Genomic DNA, 24,780 nt, shown 5'->3' with positions numbered 1-24,780 from the left:
TTGGTTATTAATACAAATGATTAATTAATTAAAAAATATAATACATATATTGCAAAGTTCAATCTTGAGCATGTCCAGGTTGTAGTCTTCATTGTTTTGGTTGGTATAATAATAATCAAATACAAAGGAGCAAGCAAAATGATTTTCTCTGTTCAATGTTTTCATTGTTCTTTTTTGAGCTGCTTGTTGCTTTATTAGGTAAAAAAGTATGATTAGCAAACAAAGAAAGTAATGTAGAGGTAGGTGAATGCGGGCGTATACCCATACCTAGCAATGGATAGATCGTTGGAAGAGAATCCTGCAACATGAGATTAGGAGCAGCATTAAAATGGGGTTAATTTCAATTCAGCAAAAACAAAAGAAAACAAAACCCAAAATTAAAAACATTTGCTTCAAATTGGACATTTTGGTTTGGGTGGTGAAGACAACTGGTTAAAGTTGAGAAATTATGCTAAAATTTGTTAATTAAATCGGGGGAAAAAAACAGAAAGAGAGAGCAGAAAACACGTAATAGTAGAGCCAAGTCAAATTTTGTGAAGGAATTTTGAGGGAACCCAAAAGAAAAAATTGTGTCAATAAAACAAAATGAAGAAACATTAACCTGAAAATTATCTTTGCTTCTTTGCTTCAGTGAATAAGTCAGAGATGTGACAGACAATTGAATCTGTTGAGATAAAATTCCAAAGTTTCAATAAGACATGTAGATATGAAAAACTTATTAATTTTCTTTTTTGGACCTAGCAATTGGACGACTGCTTAACTATGATTCATACTAAAAAAATAAAATAAACAGTAATTAGAATGAAGCACAACAATCACATAATTATATAGCCTCAAAATACCTCATTCATTCCAACTTGAAGCAAATGCAATTTAGGTAAGCAAAAGCAGAGATCGAGAGATCAGGAAATTTGTTAATTTGATAACAATATCCAGAAGACACAATATGAAACTGTAAATCTCCTTCTACGCACTACAATGGGGTTGGCTTAACCAACAAAGTAGAAAAACAAATGCTACCAAGAGATGAAAAATATGTTCAATTGTTGAAACAAATACCACTGAGTTCCAAATCCAAGGTTTTGGCAACTACCCACTAAAAAGCCAACACAAATCAATGGCCAGTGTGGAAACCCCTACATCTATTAGCTGGAGAAACAAAGGAAAACGCCAGAAAACAGAATCAAAATTCTTACTTTATAAATTACCATAAAGAACTTTTTTTTTAATTTTTATTTTTTTTAATTTTTTTAATTTGTAGATACCATAAAGAACTTAAGCAGACCAAGTACGTGATTTACACCAAGTCAAATGCAGCTAGCTGATAATATCATTAAACCCAGCAAAATTAATTCACAAAAAAAGAATTCAAAAATCCCAAACCAAAATATGAGAGAGAGAGAGAGAGAGAGAGAGAGAGATTCATACCATTGACATCAAACACATCAAATCTAAATGCTTTCTTCATTGGTGCTCTAGCGAAACAACATCTATATATAATCAAAGAAATTCCATTATGATCAAAAAATTAGAGATTAGTGATCAAAAAATTAGAGATTAGTGATAGTAAACAGATCAAAAAGAGGAAGACATGGTCTAATATATGAGAAATTCAAATATCACAACAAAAAACAGGTTCAAAGAACAACAACATTGAGCAAATTCCAAGCAAATTCCAAGCAAACCATGAGTTGCAACCATGCAGTATCAATTAGAAAGCAAGTTAACATATAAATAAAAATAGCCTAACAGATATACGTTGCTTATAAATAGCAATCTGTGAAAATAAAAGATGTCCAAAGCAGAGCAGTCAATGAAAAAGTAAATGCTCACTTTACGCATTCACTCAATTTCCCTGTATTCTGGCTCTCAACGATCTTCAGAATCAATGACTTGTTCTCGTCCAAGTACTGCAGTAAAATTTAATGAAATCAGGAACAATTAATTTAAACCCATATATATATATATATATAATCAAAGAAATTCCATTAGGATTTTAAAAAATTAGAGATTAGTGATAGTAAACAGATCAAAAAGAGGAAGACATTGTCTAATATATGAGAAATTCGAATATCACAACAAAACACAGATTCAAAGAACAACAACATTGAGCAAGCATATTGATGAAATTACTTCATGGAATTACTTCATCGACTCTTAAGCTACATATTTTTGGGGAAAATCACAGCTAATCAGTAACAACAACATTGAGATTCAGAGTGATTAACTGGAATTTAGAAACAAAGGAAAACGCCACAAAACAGAATCAAAATGCAGATACCATAAAGAACTTAAGCAGGCCAAATACTATCTGCAACGTAGGTTGAACATGTTAGAGCTAAAAGGGATTTGCTTGCAGAGGTTGCTAGTCACTGCATTGTGAAACTCTACTATTCCTTTCAAGATGCTGACTACTTGTATCTAATCATGGAGTATCTACTTGGTGGTGACATGATGACTTTGCTTATTAGAGAAGAGACTTTGACTGAAACTGTTGCAAGATTTTACATTGCCCAAAGTGTTATGGCTATAGAATCTATTCATAAACATAACTACATTCACAGGTTGGTTTATCCAGTTGTTTACAGGCTTGCCAACGTATTAGAAGCTGGATTCTCTTGAACAGCAATATTATATTAATAATTGTGCATCAGGAACATAATGTAACTCTTGCATTTGTATTAATAATTGTGCATCTGTAACTCTTGCATTTGTTACCCCAAGTCAAATGCAGCTAGCTGATTATCATTGAACCCAACAAAATTAATTCACAAATAAAAAAGAAAGAGACAGAGAGAAACCAAGATAAAATTAGCCAAAATAGAGAAGATTAAACTTCGAAAATCAAACACCCAAATTCAGAAATCCTAACAAATTCACAAATAAGAATGAAAGAGACAGAGAGAAACCAAGACAAAATTGGCCAAAATAGAGAATATTAAACTTCGAAAATCAAACACCCAAATTCAGAAATCCTAACAAATTCACAAATAAGAATGAAAGAGACAGAGAGAAACCAAGACAAAATTAGCCAAAATAGAGAAAATTAAACTTCGAAAATCAAACACCCAAATTCATACAATCCTAACAAACAATCTAAAACTTGGAAGAGCACGTGTGATGACAAAAAAGAAATAGGATTTGAAATAATAACCTGATAAATAACTTGAACACTATCCCTCCTGTACGAATTTAAATATTCTCTCTTTCTGAGTGTGAACCCTACCTCCTTTATCTGAGCACAAAGGATTTTTAGTTATACCAGCACCAACAAAAAACACATCATAAGAAAAGCAACAAAAATTGGGGGAGACTATATTGAACCCAACAAAATTAGAAATATACATGCATTAAGACAAAAAAAACGGATGCTTTACCTTCAGTTACAGGATAACAGGTGTGGTGCGGAATGAGAAAGGAAGTTTTTCGAGTCTGGCCAGTCTTTACACCGGGTGCTCTTGGGTGATTACTCGCAATTTCGATTTCGATTTCTGAAGCAGAAAAGGTGCCAATGAAGTGGACGAAGAAAAATATAGGTAACATGGTGGTGATGGGTTCTAAAATTGTGGAAACCGTCAGCTTCGTGGGTTCTGAACCCGTGCAATTTTTCTCCACGTTCTTCAGCTTTTCTTCTTTGAGAGAAGCACATCACGACTTGGGTTTGTATAGCACGACTCGCTTTTTCTATTTTGTTTTTCTTTTTGTTCTTTTTTAAATCAAGGGTGTTTTACTATTTCACCCTCTTTTAATTAAAATTGTGTATGTTGGGGAGAAATCATTATGTCTCCCTTAAAAGCCATTTACTTTGCCTATAGATAGGCATTATATAGGCATTATATTTGCTTGTAAACACACACGAAAAAGAGAAGAGAATAGAGTGAGAGTCAAAGAGAAGAGAAAGAGTGGATTCTATCTGAGGAGAAATCCTGTCAATATAAACACCACAAAGAGAAATATAATTCCACTCTCAATATTACAGTGGTACTTCTCATCCTCTGATTATTCTAGTTTTATAACACGTTATCAGCACGATAGTCTCTCCTTTTTATTTCTGAATTTTTCCCAACTCAACACTATGTGGTTATTTCTCTGTCTCCTCTCTGTCATATGTCTACTCTCACTTTACTACCACGACGACATGCAAACTTTCTTTTTTGTGTTCTCACAATTTCTATGTTGTTTCATCCATGCTTGTTTAATTTACTTCTTTGTAACGTAATTTGGAATGGCGCGGTTTTTATACCCCGTCCTGTTATTTTATGGTGGTGTAATTTTTTTTTTTACCCATCGCGTTGTAACACAAATTATTGTAATAAAATGATGGTGTGATCTTAAAACCCATCTATTATATCTTGAATAGTGGCGTAGTTATATTGCCCACAATATATGATATATTATGCACTTCATATATATTAGGTGGAGGTTTTTATCCCCACATTTATTTTATTTATGGTATGGAGTAGGTTTATTACCCATACGGCAATATTTATTTAAAGGTGTGGCGCGGGTTTATCGTCCACACAGCTGCCTTTACTTTTATTTAAAAAGTATGGAGCAGAATTAGTGCCCATACAAGCACATTTACTCTTACTTAAAGTATGATGTGGAATTAACCCTCATACTTTATGAATTTACTTTACCGCACATTTACTTTTATTAAAAGTATGATGTGGAATTAACCCTCATACTTTATGAATTTACTTAACCGCACATTTACTTTTATTTAAAGTATGATGTGGAATTAACCCTCATACTTTATAAATTTACTTTACCGCATATTTACTTTTATTTAAAGTATGGTGCGGAATTAACGTCCATACAACAAGCAATTTACTTTATGAATTTACTTTACCGCACATTTAATTTTATTTAAGGTATGGTGCGGGTTTATCGTCCATACCAGCAAATTCATAGCACTTTATTTTTATCATCAATTAATATACCTGAATAATGAGGGCCTGAAATTCCTATTAATAAGTGGCTTAATGTCCCAGATCCCGAGCCTAAAGTTTCGGATGGCAAATTTGGCAAAACTAGAGTTTGCTGCCTTGGACCTTTCCGGGGACAACTATTTATCATGGGTCCTGGATGCCAAAATTCATCTACGAGCCAATGGCCTCGGACAAACAATTGTAGATGAGAATGATGCTTCGCCTGAAGAGAATGCGAAGGCCATGATCTTTCTTCGCCGCCACATCCATGAAGCGCTGAAGAGCGAATATGTGGTGGTTGATGAACCGTTGGTTCTATGGAAAGCTCTAGGTGAAAGATACGATCACCAGAGGATGGTGACTCTCCCAAGAGCTAGATACGAATGGACTCACTTGAGATTTCAAGATTTCAAGTCAGTGTCCGAGTATAACTCTGCTATGCACAGAATTACCTCATTAATGAGGCTATGTGGGGAAAATATATCTGAGGAGGATATGCTCGAAAAAACTCTGAGCACTTTTCATGCTTCAAATGTCCTCCTTCAACAGCAATACAGACATAGCGGTTTCAAGAAGTACTCGGAACTTGTATCTTGCCTCTTGTTAGCTGAGCAGAATAATGAGCTCTTATTAAAGAATCACCAATCTCGCCCAACGGGCTCAGCACCACTTCCTGAAATAAATGCTGCATCTCAGGAAGTGAATGCCACTTCATCTCGTGGTAATATCCACAAACGTGGGCGATGGGGCAAGCGTGGCCACTGGCAAGGAAATAGAAAAAATCGTGGTGCTCGTTCAGAGGGTTTAGGTCCAAGGAGCGGTCCATCCACGAATGGCAAAAATGCATCCCGTAATAAGGGAAAGGCACAGATGAGCCATGTGCCTAGAAATGTTGAAAGCACTTGTCACAGATGTGGTGCAAAGGGACATTGGGTGCGCGCATGTCGTACGCCCAAGCATTTGGCGGATCTCTATCAAGCTTCACTTAAGAACAGGAAAGTGGAGATAAATTACATTGATCATGCTCCGCCAGCCACAAATGGCTCATCAGAAATATCGCGTCAGCTAAACAAGACGCATCTGGATGTTTCTGATTTTGTTACTGAAAGAGGGAATGAAGCTTATGAGTCCGAATTAGATTAAATTCCTTAATGTACTATTTGTATTAGCTGAAGTGTTGTTTAATTTTTCATTTCAATCCAATAAAAGTGGTAATGTTTTCTTCTTTATTGATTCAGCTTATTTTACTTATTTGAAGGCATGGATGTAAATTATGGATGCCCTCAAAACAAAGGCTATGGCAAAGATATTTGTCTCGCAGACAGCGCGACTACTCATACGATCCTTCAAGATCGGAAGTATTTCTCAAAATTAATGCTTACAAAAGCAAAGGTAACAACCATATCAGGTCCTGCAGATCTGATTGAAGGCTCAGGAATAGCCCAAATTATGTTACCAAATGGAACAATACTGTCCATTCCAGATGCTTTGTATTCATCTAACTCCAGAAGGAATCTGTTGAGTTTCAAAGATATACGTTTGAATGGCTACCATGTTGAAACAAAGAAAGAGGAAAACATGGAATATCTTTGCATTACCTCCAGTGATACCCAAAAGTGTATACTGGAGAAGCTTTGTGCGCTCTCATCAGGGTTGTATTATACAACCATACGGACAATTGAGGCACATAGTGTCATGGACCAAGAGTCCATTGACTCAAATGCTTTTAAGCTTTGGCATGACAGGTTGGGTCATCCTGGATCCACCATGATGCGCAGGATCATCACCAACTCTAAAGGACATCCCTTGTTGACTAAACACATTATGTTATCAAGTGACATCTTTTGCCAAGCTTGTTCACAAGGGAAGTTGGTGATCAGACCATCACAACCAAAGGTTGATGTTGAGTCTCCATCATTTTTGCAGAGAATTCAAGGGGACATTTGTGGACCTATTCATCCCCCATGTGGACCATTTCGGTACTTTATGGTCTTGGTGGACGCATCTACCCGATGGTCACATGTTTGTCTTTTATCTACTCGGAATATGGCATTTGCTAGGCTTTTGGCTCAGATAATTAAATTACGAGCCCAATTCCCAGATTATCCCATTAAGTCAATCAGACTCGATAATGCTGGTGAATTTACATCTCAAACTTTTGATGACTACTGCATGTCACTAGGCATTGATATTGAACATCCTGTTCCCCATGTGCATACTCAAAATGGCTTGGCAGAAGCTTTAATTAAACGCCTTCAATTGATAGCACGCACTTTGCTAATGAAAACAAAGTTGCCAGTTTCTGCTTGGGGATATGCCATTTTACATGCAGCATCACTTGTGCGATTGAGGCCCGTCGCCAACAATCAATATTCTCCAATACAACTCGTATTGGGAAATCAACCAAACATTTCACATTTAAGAATTTTTGGGTGTGCGGTATATGTGCCCATTGCACCACCGCAACGTACTAAGATGGGCCCTCAACGCAGATTGGGAATTTATGTTGGTTTTGATTCACCATCTATCATCAGATATTGGAACCCCTGACGGGTGATATTTTTACCGCACGGTTTGCGGATTGTTATTTTGATGAGACAATCTTCCCACCATTAGGGGGAGAAAAATCTGTGTCTAAAGAACAAGGCAAACTCATTCCTGAAGAACGACATGAATTATCATGGAATGTATCCACATTGTCTCATCTCGATCCTCATACTGCTCAATGCGAAAACGAAGTGAGAAGGATCGTTCACCTCCAAAGTATTGCAAATCAGATGCCGGATGCATTTAATGATGCAGCAAAGGTGACAAAATCTCATATCCCAGCTGCAAATGCACCCGCACGGATTGATGTCCATAATGGACAAAGCAATGTGCCAGCAAATGGTTCATCTGCTGCACGCCTGAAGCGTGGCAGACCACTAGGCTCAAAGGATTCAGTTCCTCGAAAGAGGAAGTTGATGGACAAAATGAATCCAAATGAAATAAATAGAGAGCCCACAATTCATAATTCAAATGCCCCCAAAGAGGGACAGGTACTTCCTGAAAAGGAAAACGTCATTGGTGAGACAAGTGCCCCTGGAGTGGCAACTGTACCTGAAAGTCAAGAAATCTCCATAAATTATACGTCCACTGATGAATTGTGGAGTAGAAATGAGATGATCATCGATGATATATTTGCATTCTCAGTGGCTGCTGAGATCATAAAAGATGATGATATTGAGCCGTGCTCTATTAATGAATGTACACAGAGGCAAGATTGGCCTAAGTGGAAAGATGCAATCCAGGCAGAATTAAATTCTTTGGAAAAAAAGAGTGTTTTTGGACATATTGTTCCAACTCCACCCAATGTGAACCCTGTAGGTTACAAGTGGGTATTTACAAGAAAGCGCAATGAGAAAAATGAGATCTCAAGGTATAAAGCGCGACTCGTTGCGCAAGGTTTTTCACAAAGGCCTGGAATTGATTATGTGGAAACGTACTCTCCAGTAATGGACACAATTACATTCCGTTACTTAATAAGTTTGGCGGTTTCAGAAAAACTTGAAATGAGACTCATGGATGTCATTACCGCATATTTGTATGGAGAATTGGATACAGATATATACATGAAAGTTCCAGAAGGATTCAAGCTGCCTGAAGCAGCCAGAAATAAACCACGGGGCATGTTCTCAGTTAAATTGAGAAGATCATTATATGGGCTAAAACAATCTGGACGAATGTGGTACAATCGTCTCAGTAAGTATTTACTGAAGGAAGGATACACAAATGATCCTATTTGCCCATGTGTGTTTATTAAGAAATCAGAGTCTGGATTTGCGATAGTGGCAGTATATGTCGACGACATGAATCTAATTGGAACTTCTGAAGAGCTTCAAAAGACTGCTGATTATCTCAAACGTGAGTTTGAGATGAAAGACCTTGGAAAGACAAAATATTGTCTTGGCTTGCAGATTGAGCACAGTGCTAATGGAATTTTGGTGCATCAATCAACTTATACTGAAAAAGTATTGAAACGGTTTGGCATGGATAAAGCCCATCCACTTAGCACTCCAATGGTCGTTCGGTCGCTTGACACTAAGAAAGACCCATATCGTCCAAAAGGGGATGATGAAATGGTCCTTGGTCCAGAAGTACCATATCTTAGTGCAATAGGTGCTTTATTGTACCTAGCACAATGTACCAGACCAGACATATCATTTTCAGTAAATCTGTTAGCAAGGTACAGTTCTGCTCCAACAAGGCGACATTGGACCGGCATCAAACATGTTCTACGATACCTTCGTGGGACAACAGACATGGGCTTATTCTATTCCAGTGAATCGACCAACGCCCAGAGTATTGTTGGTTATGCTGATGCAGGATATCTCTCTGATCCACATCAAGGACGATCACAGACTGGGTATGTATTTACATGTGGAGGAACTGCAATCTCATGACGCTCAATGAAACAAACACTAGTGGCCACATCTTCCAATCACTCAGAAATACTTGCCCTCCATGAAGCCAGTCGTGAATGCGTTTGGTTAAGATCGGTGATCCATCACATCAGAAGCACATGTGCCCTACCCTCAACAACAGACACTCCAACAATCCTGAATGAGGACAATGCATCTTGTATTGCTCAGATCACAAGAGGGTATATCAAGGGTGACAGGACTAAGCACATATCACCAAAGTTTTTCTACACACATGAGCTCCAGAAGAGTCAAGAAATCAAAGTCAAACAAATCCGCTCAAGCGATAACCTAGCAGATCTCTTCACCAAATCATTGCCGAAATGTACATTCCAAAAGTTAGTGCATGACATCGGATTACGACAACTCTGCAAGCAATCAAGTTGGAGCATGCAAAATCAGGGGGAGCATTCAAGAGTCCTCTAACACAGGACATATGCGCGTTGTACTCTTTTTCCTTCGACTAGGGTTTTTTTCCCACCGGGTTTTTCCTAGCAAGGTTTTAACGAGGCAACATGAGTGCATTACCCTTATGTCCCAAATAAAGTTGTACTCTTTTTCCTTCGCTTAGGTTTTTTTTCCCACTGGGTTTTTCCAAGCAAGGTTTTAATGAGGCAACCAATCTAGGGACATGTGGTCTTCAAGGGGGAGTGTTATAAAGAAGTGAAGCCCACATAGATAAAACTAGAGGGCATTAGTCAAAAGATGGAGATAAAGCTAGAGGGTATTAGTCAAAAGATGGGATAATGATGTTGGGGAGAAATCATTATGTCTCCTTTAAAAACCATTTGCTTTGCCTATAAATAGGCATTATATTTGCTTTTAAACACACACGAAAGAGAGAAGAGAATAGAGTGAGAGTCAGAGAGAAGAGAAAGAATGGAGTCTATCTGAGGAGAAATCCTATCAGTATAAACATCACAAAGAGAAATATAATTCTACTCATAATATTCCAGTAGTACTTATCATCCTCTAATTATTCTAGTTTTATAACAGTACATATATTATAACAGGTAAATTGCAAATGCTACTTGAGAAAAGTTAAGTAAACCTAATCCGATATGACCACATCAATGAATTCTCCTCTAACACGGAATGGCGGGTCGTTGTCAGGAAAAAGAATAATACAATACTTAATGTTTAGACCGAGATACGAAAAATACACATACGAGACGCGCCTCTTTTTTACTTTCCCCTCCCTCAAAACGCGAATCTTGTTCTTTTCCCTTTTCTCCTTTTGTTCTTCAGTGGCTCCTATTCTCCTTCTTTCTTCTCCATACGCTCCTCCCTCTCCCTCTCTCTATCTGCCTCCGTAACAGTTATGGCTTTCAGAGGAGTAAGTTTCACCTGTTACTTGTTCAGATCTATTTGTATATATTTTTTTCTCTCTCTTCTGGGTTTATAGATTTGTGTTTCTGTTTTTTTTGTGCTTTTAAAGTTCTGATTACTGGGTTTTGGTTTGCTTTTGGCAGCAGATAAACACATGGGCTTGATTTTTAACTGCAAACTCATTTTCTCTTTGTTTTCTGTAGAAATTTAAGATTTTTTTGGTCAATTATCGATCTACTTGCACTTATTAATGTCGTTAGTTAGTAATCTGCTTGTTGCAAACCATTTCTCTTCTGGGTTGTTCATACTTCACTTTAATTTATTAAGAAGAAATTTAAGAATTTTTTTGTGTGCTAAAAGTCCAGTTTATTTTTTTTCGTACACTGGATATATAATGGTGGCTGTAACTTCTGTTCTTATTTGTGTCGTAGCAATTCATTTTCTTGCACAAATTTGATGGCTTTATTAGAATTTATATAAAGGCAGTATCTGGTTTGAGGTTTCTTGTTTGTGGATGTGGGTGTCCGAATCTGACAAAGATGTGATTCCTTTCATTGCATGTTATGGAGACTTGGGACTTGGACTTTGAATTGGATTATCATTGAAGTTTTTTTTATTTGGGTTTGGTGGCTTTGGAGTGATCATGGGTTTTGTTCTGTTGGCTCCAAATAATAAATATGAAATTCAATATCCACAGTTGGAATTACAAATTCAAATGTTGTTATGGGCCATCAATGTCCGTGTAATTCCAAATGGTAACTTTCAAGTTTGGGAAGGATTAAGCATATGTTTGATTTAATCCTGTATAGCGTCCTGGTGTTTGTTCTTCTTGGACGGGTTTGTTTAATGATATCTTGAAGTGAAATTCTGATTTTATTATGCTCTGCAAAAATGACAACTGGTAGTTAATGCTGTTTGGAGCAAGTATTTAACACTGGATTTTCATTTCAGGGAAATGCTTCATCAGGCATGGGTGTTGCTGAGCACTGCAAAAACACGTTCTTGGAACTGCAGAGGAAGAAGGCTTATCGCTATGTGATTTTTAAAATTGACGAGAAGAAAAAAGAGGTTGTGGTTGAAAAGACTGGAGGTCCAGCTGAAAGCTATGATGATTTCACTGCTTCAATGCCTGAGAATGACTGCCGCTATGCAATTTATGACTTTGATTTTGTCACTTCAGAGAATTGTCAAAAGAGCAAGATCTTTTTCATTGCATGGTTAGTTTCTTTTGTATGGTTACTTTTTCTGATTTAAAATGCAGTTGAAATTGCCAATCGAACTTTGATGCTAGTGACTCTTCTTTTTTGGTCAACTGTGTTTTATTCGAGATGATTCTGTGTTTTGACCTTCTCTAATCGCAATATGCCCTTTGGAAAGTTTGTCACATAAATAGGTGAATGCCCCCCCTGGACCAAATTATGATGGCAAACATAGCGATGAGTTTCATTTTCCACTTGCTTTGCTTCTTAAGCATTTGGTGAGGATCGTTTTTGTGTTGGTATATTGGAGGATTTTTATAGTTTGCTTGGTTTTTGAATTGGAAGCTGGGGTTAATGTAGCCTAGAAACTTTTGGATCGAGTTCAGCTTAATTGCTCCTTGCTGAGCTCTTTTTCAAGGATTGCTTCCACCTCTTTTCATCATCATATCCCACTTGGTTTATGTGAAACTTGAATAAAAACTTTGGATCTTGTTGATGATTTGGGTCTCGTTGTGATCTCACATAGAGGAAAGATGTTTGCTGTTTACATATGCAACTTTTAAAGGTCTTTTGTATATGGTTGTGTTTCTACTATTTTCTGTATGAAACTGCTTTTCTCCCCCCTTTTGAGTTGCTATTGCCATTGCCATTTCAATTTTGATGTGATACTGATGCTTCCTTTTCCAGGTCACCCTCTGTGTCACGGATCCGTGCCAAGATGCTCTATGCAACATCAAAGGACAGGTTCAGGAGGGAGCTGGATGGTATCCATTATGAAATCCAGGCAACTGACCCAACCGAGATGGAACTAGAAGTCCTTAGGGACCGTGCACACTGAGCACTTGTTTTAAAAGGGTTAGGTATTTTAGAGAAGCACCTAGGCCTCTTTTGGAACTCGAGGGAATTACTTTTCTGGTCTGAATATGTGCATTATATGTTCCTGGCAGAAATTAGGTATAGTTTAATATAATTAATAATCAGCACCTGGGAAAGCTGATTAGGGGCTCTGATTATGATCTCAATGGCACCGGAATATGAGCTTCCTTATTACCATGATGCTTCTCAGGTGAAATTGGATATGGTAGTGTATAATGATAATTTGACTCATGTTCTATGGAATAGATATTCATACTCTATCGGGGATGTCTCTCTTTGCATTGCATTGCATTTACCACTTATCATCGTAGTACATTTTAGTTTTGCAATGAGTACTAAAAAGCCGAATGGATCGGTTATGAATTTTATGACCTTTGTTCGTGATAGTTGAAGGGATCTATTTGCTGCTACAGAAATTTGTCTTTAGGTTATTCATCCGAAACAATATTAACCCTTTTGATATTGTTTCATTGCTCTTCGTTAATCAATTTACCTTTTGAATTTGCGGCAACTTGGTCACCTAAGAGAAACCAACAACACGAAGCTGAATGTTATAGATGGCCCCCTGTTTTCTAGCTCTCATGTGTTTTAATGCTAGTTTAGCTCAGTTCTTGAATGGTCCTGTGCATTATGTAAGCTTCGATATAATTGGACTGTCTCCATAAACGAGTCAAATTAAAATTAAAAATCAGATAAGCTATGTTACAAGTCAGGGATCATATTGGTTGTTTCCTTGTTTTGCTTTCTAATGCCTTGTAACCATGCTCAAGCATCAGACCATTTGGTACAAGGTTAGATTTCAGGCACATCACATGGTGTGAAACGGTTTGGTGATGCAACCAAAATTTTGATCAAACAGTTGGTGAATATGGTTTTGTGCCCAAAGATAATATGAGACAAGATTACTTTTAAGTTTTTTTTTTATTTTTAATTTTTTAAAAGCCCGAAAGAAAAGCAAATGCAGATAAGAAAATTTCAAGGCTAACCCAGATGATCTTTTTGCCTAATTTCTCTTGGTACATCAAGCTTTTATCAATTTGGTTAAACAGAACTTTTAGAATTGAGGGTACTTGGTAGGTATTCTTGTTTTTTCGATGCTAAAACGGTAGAATATGAACAAGATCTGCATGCAAAGAGGACAAAACCAATTAATACTTTACGGAAAGTCCGTGTTTTCTCTTCCCATAAAAATGAGGCTAAACAACATTAAAGAAAGTGGTAACAAAAGCAAAACCCTTTCTTAATTTAGAAACAAAATCAAGATAATTTGCAAACGTTTGGAAGTTTGGTCTAATCAAAAGTTCTAAAACATGTTCGGCTGTCTTTGAACTTCAAAAGGATTTTCAGGACTCTTCGGCTGGTCTTGCAATTCTGAAGGACCAAAAGGTAAGGTAAAAAAGACTATAGGACCCTGTAGGTGCAAATGTTAAAGGGAGGCCTAACAAGACCTTTAGCCTTATCTTTTTTACCAGTGGGGTTCACAAAGAAGACAAGAAATCGTCGTCTACCATAATCACTGTCATTATCTCCACGTGATGTTACGTTAATGGAATAATCATACAGTCACGTAAAGCCATTTCTTTGATTCACAGTATTGACCACCTCTCTGCACATATTGTGCACAAGATAAAGCTTTTTATTTGTCTATTTATTTGTGCACTATTTTCTTTTCCCATGTCCAGGAAATATGGGAAAAGTATGCATCCTTAATATTTGATTTTGGGTTCTTAGCCAAGTTGTGGGTATTTGAGATCTTTCTGGATAAGCCAGAAAAAGAGAATTGGTATTGTTTAAAGCCCTCTGTATGATTGTTTCTATTTTTCTTTTTCCAAAATTATATTCTTTATTGCGTATGAATAAGTAATTATTTTGGTTTGGTCTCACTCAGATTCAGATTCATAGTTTTTTTTTTTTTTTTTTTCAGTCATATGTAATCTAATCTTCTATTGCAGGTGGAATTGTGTTTAACGACACAAGGTGCACCCAAATGCATGAACTGTTCTTTGAATCTTCTTGAGTAAGTGTTTGCCACTTAGGGTTGCTTTTTTTCTAGTCTTTAAAAGTTGTCTGCTGGGTATTGGCGATTTTCTTTTGTGGAGTTCTGTTGTTTGGTTGATGACTTCATGGTGAGTTTTACTTTTTCAGTTGGTGAAACATGTAGGGAAGGCTCAGTTGGTCCACAGATAGATTGGGAACAGTCAAATTTCTTTGACCCAGAACATCTTGATAGGCTGGCGTTTTTGGGTCCTTGGTAGTTCAAAATAATCTTCACTTCCCAGGTTCATCTGGGGAGAATTATTTCCAGATCTTTCCCTTGACTGGGCAAAGTTTTTTGCTGTCGTTCTATTGGCAAAAGCTGCAGTTTGTGATTGTAAGTTGCTTTATGGTTTTCTTTGATTGAGGACCTTCAGTCTGATTTCTGGGATTTGTGGCTACTGGCTAATGAGTGGAGGAAGGAGGAAGATAAATTTTTGAGACTTTTATAAAACTTGATACTGAAATTTGATCCTGAAGAAACTGAATTACAAGATGGGTAGCAACAAGACTATAGTTTGGTTTAGAAGGGACCTCAGGATTGAGGATAATCCTGCCTTAGCTGCTGCTGCTAGGGATGGTAGCGTCTTCCCTGTTTATATATGGTGTCCTCAAGATGAAGGACAATTTTACGCGGGTCGAGTTTCGAGGTGGTGGCTAAAGCAGTCTCTTGCTCACTTGGACCATTCCCTGAGATCCCTTGGGGCTGAACTTGTGCTAATCAGAACCCAGAGCACTTTTGCTGCTCTCTTGGAGTGCATTGAAGCCATTGGAGCTACAAAAGTAGTATTCAACCATCTTTATGGTATGTTCTGGAGCCAACCCTCAAAGTAGTTTCAGTCAACTTATATAACTTTGATTTTCTAAAAGCATAGTGAAGATCTAATTTTCATTCATTTCTGATACCTTATTTCGTTTGTTCTCTCAATATTTTTGTTTATGTGACTTAATGCCCCTCTGTGAGAGGCAGAGAGAGCTTAAGGTCCATCATTCATTCTGGATTTCTATATATTGAATTAGAAATTTCAGTCCCTCTCTGGATGTCTATATTTGTTTTTTGTTTTAGGGTTGTAGAGGATGATTGTGGCATCCTTAATGCTTTACCCTTGCGCAGTTGTAACTGTTAAGTTAACATTGATCCCAAAAGCTAAGGTGATAGCAAATTGACCAGTATAACATACACCACAACTAATGGTTATTTTTCAGCTCGACTAAAATGAAGATTTCTCATTGTAATATCAATGACATTTCACAAATTTCACTCACGAAATGAGGTCAAAGATTTTGTTATCTTATAGTCGAAGGCACATGTCACAAATCAAATTGAAAATGATTTTATTTAGTCGGCAATCAGCGTTGTGCTGGAGAACAGAGCCCTTATCTGTCATGCATGCTAGGTGTGTTGATGCTTCTTGCAAATTGCTTCAAGGTGTTTCGTTCCTTTCCAATTTGTAAATATACTATTGCTTTTCCTTCCCAGATCCTATTTCACTTGTTTGTGATCACAACATCAAAGGAAAGCTGGTGGAGCTGGGCATTTCTGTGCAAAGTTACAATGCAGATCTGTTGAATGAGCCATGGGAAGTATATGATGCAAGAGGGCAAGCTTTTACAACCTTTGAGGCGTACTGGGACAAGTCCTTAAACATGCAACGGGAACTTGTCACACTCCTTCCTCCATGGAAATTGGTGCCAGCAACAGGTACATTTCGACTTTCTGAGTTTTGTGTGTGTGTGTGTGTGTATATTTGCTGGGAAAGAAACAAATAAAGAAGACGAATTTATTTCCCTTGACAGGAAATGTAGCAAAATGTTCAATTGAGGAATTGGGTCTTGAAAATGAAACAGAAAAATCTAGCAATGCCCTCTTAGCAAGAGCATGGTCTCCTGGTTGGAGCAATGCCGATAAGGCTCTAAGTGAATTTTCTGAGTTGCACCTGCTTCAATATTCAAAGAACAGGACAAAGGTTGGGCAAAACTCTACATCACTTTTGTCCCCATATCTTCATTTTGGAGAACTGAGCGTGAGGAAAGTTTTCCAGTTAGCTCGAATGAAGCAGATACTGTGGGCAAAAGAAGGGAACTCTGTAGGGGTTGAGAGTGTGACTCTTTTCCTGAGGGCCATTGGGCTTAGAGAATACTCACGGTATCTTTGTTTTAACTTTCCATTCACTCATGAGAGACCACTGCTCAGCAACTTGAATTTTTTTCCTTGGCAAGCTGACCAGAACAATTTTAAGGCTTGGAGACAAGGTCGGACCGGGTACCCTTTGGTTGATGCAGGAATGAGAGAGCTATGGGCAACCGGGTGGATACACAACAGAATAAGAGTGATCGTATCAAGTTTTGCTGTGAAAGTATTGCTTCTTCCTTGGAAATGGGGAATGAAGTATTTCTGGGACACACTTTTGGATGCTGATTTGGAAAGTGATATCCTTGGTTGGCAGTATATCTCAGGGAGCTTACCAGATGGCCATGAGCTTGAGCGTTTGGACAGTCCAGAGGTGAGTGTTTTGCTTCAGTACTTTATAAATTGAAAGCTAAAGAAAGTGCAGCTACCTGAATACCCTAAAACACAACAAATTTATTCTTGAGGAACATAAACCTATTTTAGTCTATTCTAACTTTAATTCATGTGAATTTTGGGAGACAGGTTCAAGGCTCAAAATTTGACCCGGAGGGTGAATATGTAAGGCATTGGCTGCCTGAGTTAGCGCGTCTGCCAACTGAGTGGATCCATCATCCTTGGGATGCGCCGGATAATGTGCTTAAAGTTTCGGGGGTAGAGTTAGGATTTAACTATCCAAAACCTTTCATTGAGATAGATTTGGCTAGAGAACATTTGACCAAGGCTATATTCAAGATGTGGGAAATGGAAGCAGCAGCAAAGGCTGCAAACTCAAATGGCACAGATGAAGTTGTTGTTGACAATTCCGATGGTATTGAAAGTTTGCCTATCCCAAAAGTGATCTTAAAGAATAATGCTCCTTGTCCTACTTACTCATCGAATGATCAGAAGGTGCCTACATGTCAAAATTCCAAGAGTAACCAATTTAATAGGAAGAGATCCAAACATATGCAAGAAGAAAGGCCACTCCAAGATAATTTGCACAATCCTAATGAAGCTGGGACCTCGAGAACAAATGAAGATTGCAGCTCGACAGCTGAATCTTCAATGTCTAAGAAGCAGACAACAAGCAGAAATTCATTTTCTGTTCCACAGTCATGTTCCTCATCAAAAGACAACTCTTTTTTGGAGTGTGAATCTTCTGACATGAAGCAGTCATGGCAAGAACAGATTGACATGGAACAGAGTTCAAGCAAAGATGGTAAGCAAAGAATTAACTAATTGTTTGAGTTTAAATTCATTCCAAATTCCAATATATGAAAGCAGGAACAGGTTGACTTAGTGTTGATGATTTATTTTGGAAAACCTATCTGTAGTTCATTCTACTAATTAAATTTCTTCGGTTCTTTAAGTGGCTTGAAATTTTACTGTATATTAACTCATTTTTCATGTTTCCATTGGTCTCCTCACTATTCAATTCAGCTATAGTTTTTTGACAAATTTAATTTCTGGTGCATGCAAAAAATTGTTTGAGCTTTGGGAATTTGGCTTTCAGAAACATGTCTACCAATATGAACAAGAAAACAAAGAAAGTTCTGGACTACGAAATCCACCAAAAGTTAATGGAAATGCTGTTAGATCAGACTTGTATCACAATAATTGCGAGGTTGACATATTATTGTGTCTCCCCAGAAAAAAATTATAGAGGCAGATTTGTGTGTATGTGTTTTAGCCGGGTGGTTTTGGGCTGTGGAAAGGATGAATTGACGCATGATAAATGACTCAAAATCTGAGAATTTCTCTCCGTACTTTCCTTTCTACCATTCAATGGTTATAAAAGTTAGTTCTGTGTCAGTATTTCAATTGAATGTTATTGCTTGTATTGCACTATTTAATTTAATTATTTCAAACTTCTGTGGGAGTAGGAGCTACGGGAGATGAATGCCTATAAGTCGGAATGCATTGGCGACCGTACTGTTCATCAAGAAAGAGGATGGTTCTGCATTTGGAGTAATTGTCCTTTAGGTATGACAACAATAACTCGAATGTAAAATCCATAGGCATGTAAATGATTACTGGCTGATAAGATGTCCATTTTTCCTCCATAATAGTAGATATAGAGAATGAAGAACTAACAAGCTTGAAACAGAAAACTTCCCAACTTTGTTGGTGCATGCTTGCTCTATGTACTGTTGTTGTAAGAGAAAGGACGCTCATAAGTTTTATTAAGGATTTGGCATGGCATAATAAATTTTGTAAATTTTGAAACATCATATGCCTCAGTGGAGCCATGGCTCAAATATCTTCTTCTTCCTACTTCTATTGCTTCCTTTCATATGTAATAATCACTTAATCAGTACATTCCTCCAAACTTGACCGACAGCCTGAGACTTGATGGTTAACTTAAGGTTTCTGAGTGGTTTTTTTTTTCCTGCGAAGGGTTTTTACTTATATTTAAAAAAAATACAATTTAGCTTCCCAAATTTGATTATCAAGTGCCAAATAAATAATATATCTGATACAATCACTTGAGTTTTATTTTCCTTAACTCCTATTTATCTGTTAAAAAAGATCTGATACATTCAGATTCAGACATGATTTCATCTGCTGCTTGGTCCTGATTTGGAGATAAACTCTCATGCAATGGGGATATCACTTTTTAGTATCCCTGATCAATAAACACAAAGAAATATGAGATAACTTTTTCACTTACGTTATTGACCGGGAATATCAAGTTTGTTTTTTTTCCCCTGATTTGGGTGTCTAGTAAAATAACCCACCAGCATTTAGAAAATGTTAGATTGTCTAGTCAGAGAAGATTATTTTAGAGATATAGGCAACTTTATTCTATAACTAGAAGACACAAGCTGCAAATCCTTCACTAAGAAATGGGTCAGCTTGTCACATCCTTTATAGTATAGAAACACAGGCAACTTGACAAATCTTCTCGAAGTTGACAGCCAGAGTCCAGAGATACTCCAGATCTTTAATTAACATATTGCTAATAAAATAAAATTCTGTTAGACAAAGTTGCTTGAGAAAATCTCCGAACTCTCCACTTATTGTCAATTATTAATTTCGAATTCAATATTCACATTCTAATAGTAATCCTAAATTGGGTAATCTTTTATTTTGAGTGTTTTATTATTAAATTTATAAATTATAAATGAGAAACCTGATTTGTGATATACAATACAATTTGGATGGAATGTAAAAGAATACAAAGACAAGTATATAATATGGTGTGAATCTTGAAAAAGAAAAAGTCCGTCAATGCATCATGCATGCATACAAGATCAAATACCAAGCTTTTGTTATTTGTAATTTAAAACAAAAATCTTCCATGGCAGTGCCTGTCAAGAGTTGACAGCTGAGAATAAATTATCATGAAATAATCGTAAAACACATTCCTGTTGGCTATGGCGATTAATCTCAATTTCATATAAGACAAACCGCACATAAATACACTTAAAAAATAAATAAAATAAAGCGAAAATTGAGTGGTGCATGCCACATTGCATGCACAAACAATTGTTTTTTCTTGACATTATATGTATAATTTATAAACATTATATTATGGGCATAATGTCCGACGCAAACAAGGCTTGTGAAGTGGAAGTCTAGGTTGAACATTTGTATTTGTTAATGTATCCCCCTCATTACCTAACTATTGATTTGGATCTCTTCACTAATCCAATACGTTAAATTAAGAGATTGTGTTATGTCTCCCATGACTTGCACCATTCAGTAGGGTTTAGGCAAAGGGGTTTGTAGCTTAGTTGGTTAAGAGCATTTTACTCATTCATATGAGGTTTTAAGTTTGATTCCCTCCTCTCCTAATATCGCTTATATATAAATAAATAAATTTTTTGTAGGATTTAGTTCTCCTCAAGACTTATATTGATAGAGTTAATGATTGAAAATTTATGCTGGTCACCAGTTGTCTGTCATTTATGTTAATATGCCATTACTTGTTCACTACATTACCTTAAGTTTAAACATCTATAAAAAGAGATTAGGATAGGCTAATTATAGTTAAATTTGGAAACTAGCTCACTATAAAAGAGAGCAATTGAAAACTTGTGATTCCCCCACCCCATTCTTCACTAAAAACAAACTCTATGATTTACATGTGCATAAAAATAAAATAAAAACCGTACTCCCACGAATACGAGTTGAATATAACATTGTGATTATCTTATGATTTGATACGTGTGGTTTATGAGTAATTTTATACGCAACCCTAGTGTTCATCATACAAATAGAAAGAAGAAAAAGTTTTGAGAGTCCATATTTCGTGGACCATTTGGAAAGGGACATTCGCATGTATTCTTCCGCAAGTTCATAATCGTCCCTCCTAACCTTTTGTGCAATTATTGTCCTTGGTTTGTATTGCATAACTCTGCAAGCATATCTCTGAAATTGAAGAAGTAGCTCTCAAGATTCCAATGTACCTTTTACTTCCTTCCAAAGGCCATTTGATTCCTCATCCTCACATTTGTACATTTGTAAATTTTCCGAGAGTCACTTTGTCGCATTTCAATAACTTTGCAGAAATAGGAGGAAAAAAAAAAATTATTTGTGAGTCGGATTTATTTTATTTTTATTGAATTTTCATGTGACAAAACAAAACCCCCAAAATGTGTCATACATACCCTCAATATTTTCTTTACTTCTTGTTGTTGTCATTCTCTTAATTATATTTAAAAAAAAATTAACAAATCATTCACATGACCACTTAAGCTGCACGCTTCTCACACGTTTTTTCGGTTTTTTTTTCCTTGGCAAACAATAAGATATTATCTTTAAAAAGTCATCTTATGACATGTTAAACATTGAAAATCCTCTTCTAATCACTTTCCAGAAGTTCGTTTTTGAAGTGTTAATTCCGTAGTTACTTATTATTTTTGCTTGTCAATTTTATAGTGTTTAGCGAGTGAATTATTAATTGTCAATGCCACTAATTAGTACTCATCAATTAAAGAGTTTTCCAGGTTGTTTCCTTCTCTAATTTTAACAACATATTAAGGCTCCTTAATACTTCACCAAACAATATTAGTCTCATTTACTTTTATTAAAGAAACATAACTTAGAAGCAAAACATAAGTGATTGTCAATCATAAACACAAATACTTTTCACTGCACATCAATGGATTACCCGTAAATGTGTGGGCATGCACAAATGTTATGAATAACAAAAAAAATAATGTTATCAACATGATTTAATTCAATAAAAAAGAATCTTGATTTGCGGACAAAAAAAAAAAAAAATAGGGTTTCACCCAACATGCACTAGTGCTTGTATGAATAACATGCATTACGATGTCTAGATACGCACTTAAATTGTGGCAATCTGTAATTACCTTTTATAGGTGGGAGTCGAATAGGTTTCCAACTACTAAACCAACCACAAAGAAAATCCTTACAAAAAACCAAAAAATAAAAAATAAAAAATAAAGCAGCAGAAGAAATACCTGATAGTGTACGACACGGACTTCAAATCCTAGTCCGATTACTAGAAAGGACGGCAACAGTACGGAAATCACGTTCTCCTTTTCCATTTCCATTGGAAGAAAGGGCATTTGCGTAATTTCAACCCACCCCACGGGTACAGGTTCGTTGATTCACTTCGAATCTTCAGCCGTTAGATTCTACATGAAACACGTGGCGGGCGCAGAAGGAACGATTCCATTTACACCCCGAATATTCTCCCGAAACATTCCCGTAACCATCGCGCCTATTAAAATCCCAACGAAACCAACCCAACCTCCCGTTTGACTCCGAAAATCACAGAATTAGTTACACTCATGAGTGAGGCACTGCAGCGAGACTACCAGCTGTGCGAGGAGCTTGGCCGTGGACGATTCGGCGTCGTTTTCAAAGCCCAGAGGAACGGCGACGTTTTCGCGGTCAAATCGATCGACAAGCGAATCGCCGACTCAGGCGACTCGCTCGATGCCCAATGTCTGTTGACGGAGCCGAAGATTTTGAAGCTTTTGGCCTCGCACCCCAACGTCATCAACCTCCACGACCTCTACGAAGACGACGACCACCTCCACATGGTCCTCGACCTCTGCGATGCGCCCGATCTCTACCGCCGAGTCACTCTCGGAGTCTTCTCAGAGCCCGAGGCCGCCTCGGTCATGGCTCAGCTCATGCTCGCCGTCGCGCACTGCCACCGCCTCGGCGTGGCTCACCGGGACATCAAGCCGGACAACATCTTGTTCGACGGTCGGGACCGGCTCCGGCTCGCCGATTTCGGATCGGCCGAGACGTTCGGGGATGGCGAGACGCTGAGCGGCCTCGTCGGAACGCCGTACTACGTGGCGCCGGAATTGGTGGCGGGAAGGGAGTACGGGGAGAAGGTCGACGTTTGGAGCTCCGGCGTTGTTCTGTACATAATGCTGGCCGGTTTCCCACCGTTTTACGGCGAAACGGCGGAAGAGATCTTCGAGGCGGTGCTCAGAGCGAACTTGAGATTTCCGGCGAGGGTTTTCAACGGCGTCTCGGCGTCCGTCAAAGATTTGTTGAGGCGGATGCTGTGTAAAGACGTTTCCAGAAGGTTCTCGGCTGAGCAAGTCCTCAGTAAGTGGTCTCTGTTGATTTTTGTTTGATTAATTTCAGTTTTCACGTCTGCTTAGACTGTTTGGTTGCGGGGATAGGTTGGGTAATTTGATATCCTTAATTGGGATAGCGAGACATCCAATTTTCAAAGTTTGTTAATCATAATAATTGAGTGGAAACGGGGACTATAGAGTAAAAATCTAATGTGGGGTTGTTTGGGTACAGCACATCCATGGATTACAAGCGGGGGAGGGGCCAGAGCTGGGGCTGATTAAGCGTGAAGCATCTAATCCTCCTTATAAATAGATTTTGTAAAAGCTTGGTGCTAGCTACTGTACATATATGCAATGGTGTCGGGAAAAATGAAAGCATTTGTTTTTGCTTTCCCGGAAAAGAAAAAAGGAAAAAAGCGAGTTTTTTTTCTTTCTCTTCGCTTGATATTGGAGTGTTTTTCTGTGTTTTTTTTTTCTTTTTTGTTTGGTTGTTTTTAATTTTAATATGGTGGTGGTATGTGTAATGAGAGCTTTGGAGTTGAGTTTCCTCTGGTTTCTGCTATTATTTAGCTCTTGAAATCTTTAATTTTGATCCTAATAACAGATAAGGGGTTTATAAGAAAAATAAAAATAAGATTAGATAAATCAGTGTTATGTCTCTCTATCTCAGTTGAGAGGCAAATCTTATCCTTGAAACAATTGGAAGTGATGTGAAATAGAAGTAGGCTTTGATGGTAACTTGTCATTGATGGATGCTATATTTCTATAGCCTATCTGATATATAATGTTGCGTGGAAGTGGAAACCATGTTGAATTTTGATAATGTTATGCATTCTCTGTATTATTCTTCGTTTTTAAGAATGAGTAATGTAGCCCCTTTTGCCACGAGAGAATATGCCTTGAAATCATTTTAAGGTGGCACAACGTTATCAAGATATGCTAAAATAGTTTCAAGACAACATTTTTATTTAAAAAAAAAATTATAGTTTAAATAGTTAAGAGTAATTATTTAATTTTTAAAATGCTTTTTGTTGTTGTTAATATTACCCGTAAAAATGGAATGAAGTGGGCACGTCAAAACATTGTTGATAGAATGGCAACATCACCCTTGATTTGATTTATGTGGATGAAGTGGATGTTAGAACTAGTGAGGTCCATGGTCATTAAAGTGAGTAGAATAGAACGATGGTCCCTCCATGCCTAAATAATGGTAGCATGGTACTGATTACTTATCACTATTTGGAGTACAATTTGGATATTAGAGGGACAATATTTGGGGCCTATGGGCCTACTAATTTGGTGTGACAAGGCTGATTTGTTTTACAT

The 24,780-nt window shown here is 37.3% G+C and overlaps 3 protein-coding genes and 1 long non-coding RNA gene across 8 annotated transcripts; 3 read left to right on the top strand and 1 right to left on the bottom strand.

The window, feature by feature from the left end:
- Nucleotides 1–3,649, bottom strand: LOC117614384. Of its 4 annotated transcripts, XR_004583862.1 has the most exons (6): nt 3,378–3,649; nt 3,155–3,235; nt 1,834–1,910; nt 1,429–1,490; nt 602–664; nt 1–298 (listed from the first exon to the last, which is right to left on the bottom strand). It is a non-coding gene; the product is annotated as an uncharacterized LOC117614384 (long non-coding RNA). The 4 variants fall into 4 exon arrangements; XR_004583864.1 differs by lacking the exon at nt 602–664; XR_004583863.1 differs by lacking the exons at nt 1–298; nt 602–664 and adding an exon at nt 723–772.
- A 6,856-nt stretch (nt 3,650–10,505) lies between these two features.
- LOC117616439 (actin-depolymerizing factor) lies at nt 10,506–13,062 on the top strand. Its single transcript, XM_034345766.1, has 3 exons — nt 10,506–10,727; nt 11,672–11,937; nt 12,607–13,062. Exons 1-3 carry the CDS (start codon nt 10,713–10,715, stop codon nt 12,755–12,757), a joined length of 432 nt encoding a protein of 143 aa, XP_034201657.1. The 5' UTR covers nt 10,506–10,712; the 3' UTR covers nt 12,758–13,062.
- A 1,196-nt stretch (nt 13,063–14,258) lies between these two features.
- On the top strand, nt 14,259–19,213 carry LOC117616438 (cryptochrome-1). Of its 2 annotated transcripts, none has more exons than XM_034345765.1 (7): nt 14,259–14,578; nt 14,748–14,812; nt 14,957–15,634; nt 16,310–16,531; nt 16,627–17,333; nt 17,483–18,158; nt 18,823–19,213. In XM_034345765.1, the coding sequence occupies exons 3-7, from the start codon at nt 15,325–15,327 to the stop codon at nt 18,846–18,848; spliced, it is 1,941 nt and encodes a 646-aa protein (XP_034201656.1). In that variant the 5' UTR covers nt 14,259–14,578; nt 14,748–14,812; nt 14,957–15,324; the 3' UTR covers nt 18,849–19,213. The 2 variants fall into 2 exon arrangements, with proteins under 2 accessions (XP_034201656.1, XP_034201655.1); XM_034345764.1 differs by having other exon boundaries at nt 14,941–15,634.
- A 3,444-nt stretch (nt 19,214–22,657) lies between these two features.
- LOC117614040 (phosphoenolpyruvate carboxylase kinase 1-like) lies at nt 22,658–24,016 on the top strand. The gene is made up of 2 exons (XM_034342712.1): nt 22,658–23,482; nt 23,687–24,016. The coding sequence occupies exons 1-2, from the start codon at nt 22,705–22,707 to the stop codon at nt 23,734–23,736; spliced, it is 828 nt and encodes a 275-aa protein (XP_034198603.1). The 5' UTR covers nt 22,658–22,704; the 3' UTR covers nt 23,737–24,016.
- The last annotated feature ends 764 nt before the right edge of the window (nt 24,017–24,780 follow it).

Source organism: Prunus dulcis, chromosome 1, assembly GCF_902201215.1.
Source record: "Prunus dulcis chromosome 1, ALMONDv2, whole genome shotgun sequence".
Classification (NCBI taxonomy): Eukaryota; Viridiplantae; Streptophyta; class Magnoliopsida; order Rosales; family Rosaceae; genus Prunus; species Prunus dulcis.
Note: the sequence above shows the minus strand (reverse complement) of the source record. Positions and strands in the feature narration are given on the sequence as shown.